The 419-nt window shown below is 42.7% G+C and overlaps 1 protein-coding gene across 1 annotated transcript in view; it reads right to left on the bottom strand.

The window, feature by feature from the left end:
- ADAMTS2 (ADAM metallopeptidase with thrombospondin type 1 motif 2) overlaps positions 1-128 on the bottom strand; it is a 119,948-nt gene extending 119,820 nt beyond the window's left edge. Inside the window, exon 1 of the mRNA XM_035896701.1 lies at positions 9-128. Within this exon, the coding sequence (XP_035752594.1) occupies positions 9-128 (120 nt within the window). The remainder of the gene's footprint in view (positions 1-8) is intronic.
- Positions 129-419: the final 291 nt, after the last annotated feature.

The following is a 419-nucleotide window of genomic DNA, read 5'->3' as shown; positions in this document are numbered from 1 at the left end:
CTGCTGACCGATGTGCCTGGTGCTGGCCCTTCTGCGTGCAGCGGGAGCCACGTGCCACCCAACACTGCCGACTGGGAGGCCATCCACAGGTTCCCAGACAGACGCGACACCGCGCTGTACGTCCCCATGGCGGTCTCCTCCCCAATTCTGTTGGAGTGTAGAAAGGAAGGAATTTAACCTTCAAACATGGCCGAGTATTTCTTTTCCCATTTTAATCTTGGACTAAACCAACTTTGTCTCTTAAGCTGCTATTTTTCTTTTCCTTTAGTCCTGAGAAACACATCAATTACTTTTGGTCAGAATTATTAGCAAAGAGTTAGTGTGTGTTTGAATTCTAAAAGAATTATATAATTTTATATATTGTATATCCTACACAGTCTTTGATTTAGCCAACATATTCTCATGAAATAAAATAAGAA

The sequence above is a fragment of the Egretta garzetta genome, unplaced genomic scaffold (assembly GCF_000687185.1).
Source record: "Egretta garzetta isolate BGI_Z169 unplaced genomic scaffold, ASM68718v1 scaffold26, whole genome shotgun sequence".
NCBI lineage: Eukaryota > Metazoa > Chordata > Aves > Pelecaniformes > Ardeidae > Egretta > Egretta garzetta.
The sequence above is the reverse complement of the archived record's forward strand: the minus strand, read 5'-3'. Positions and strand labels throughout refer to the sequence as shown.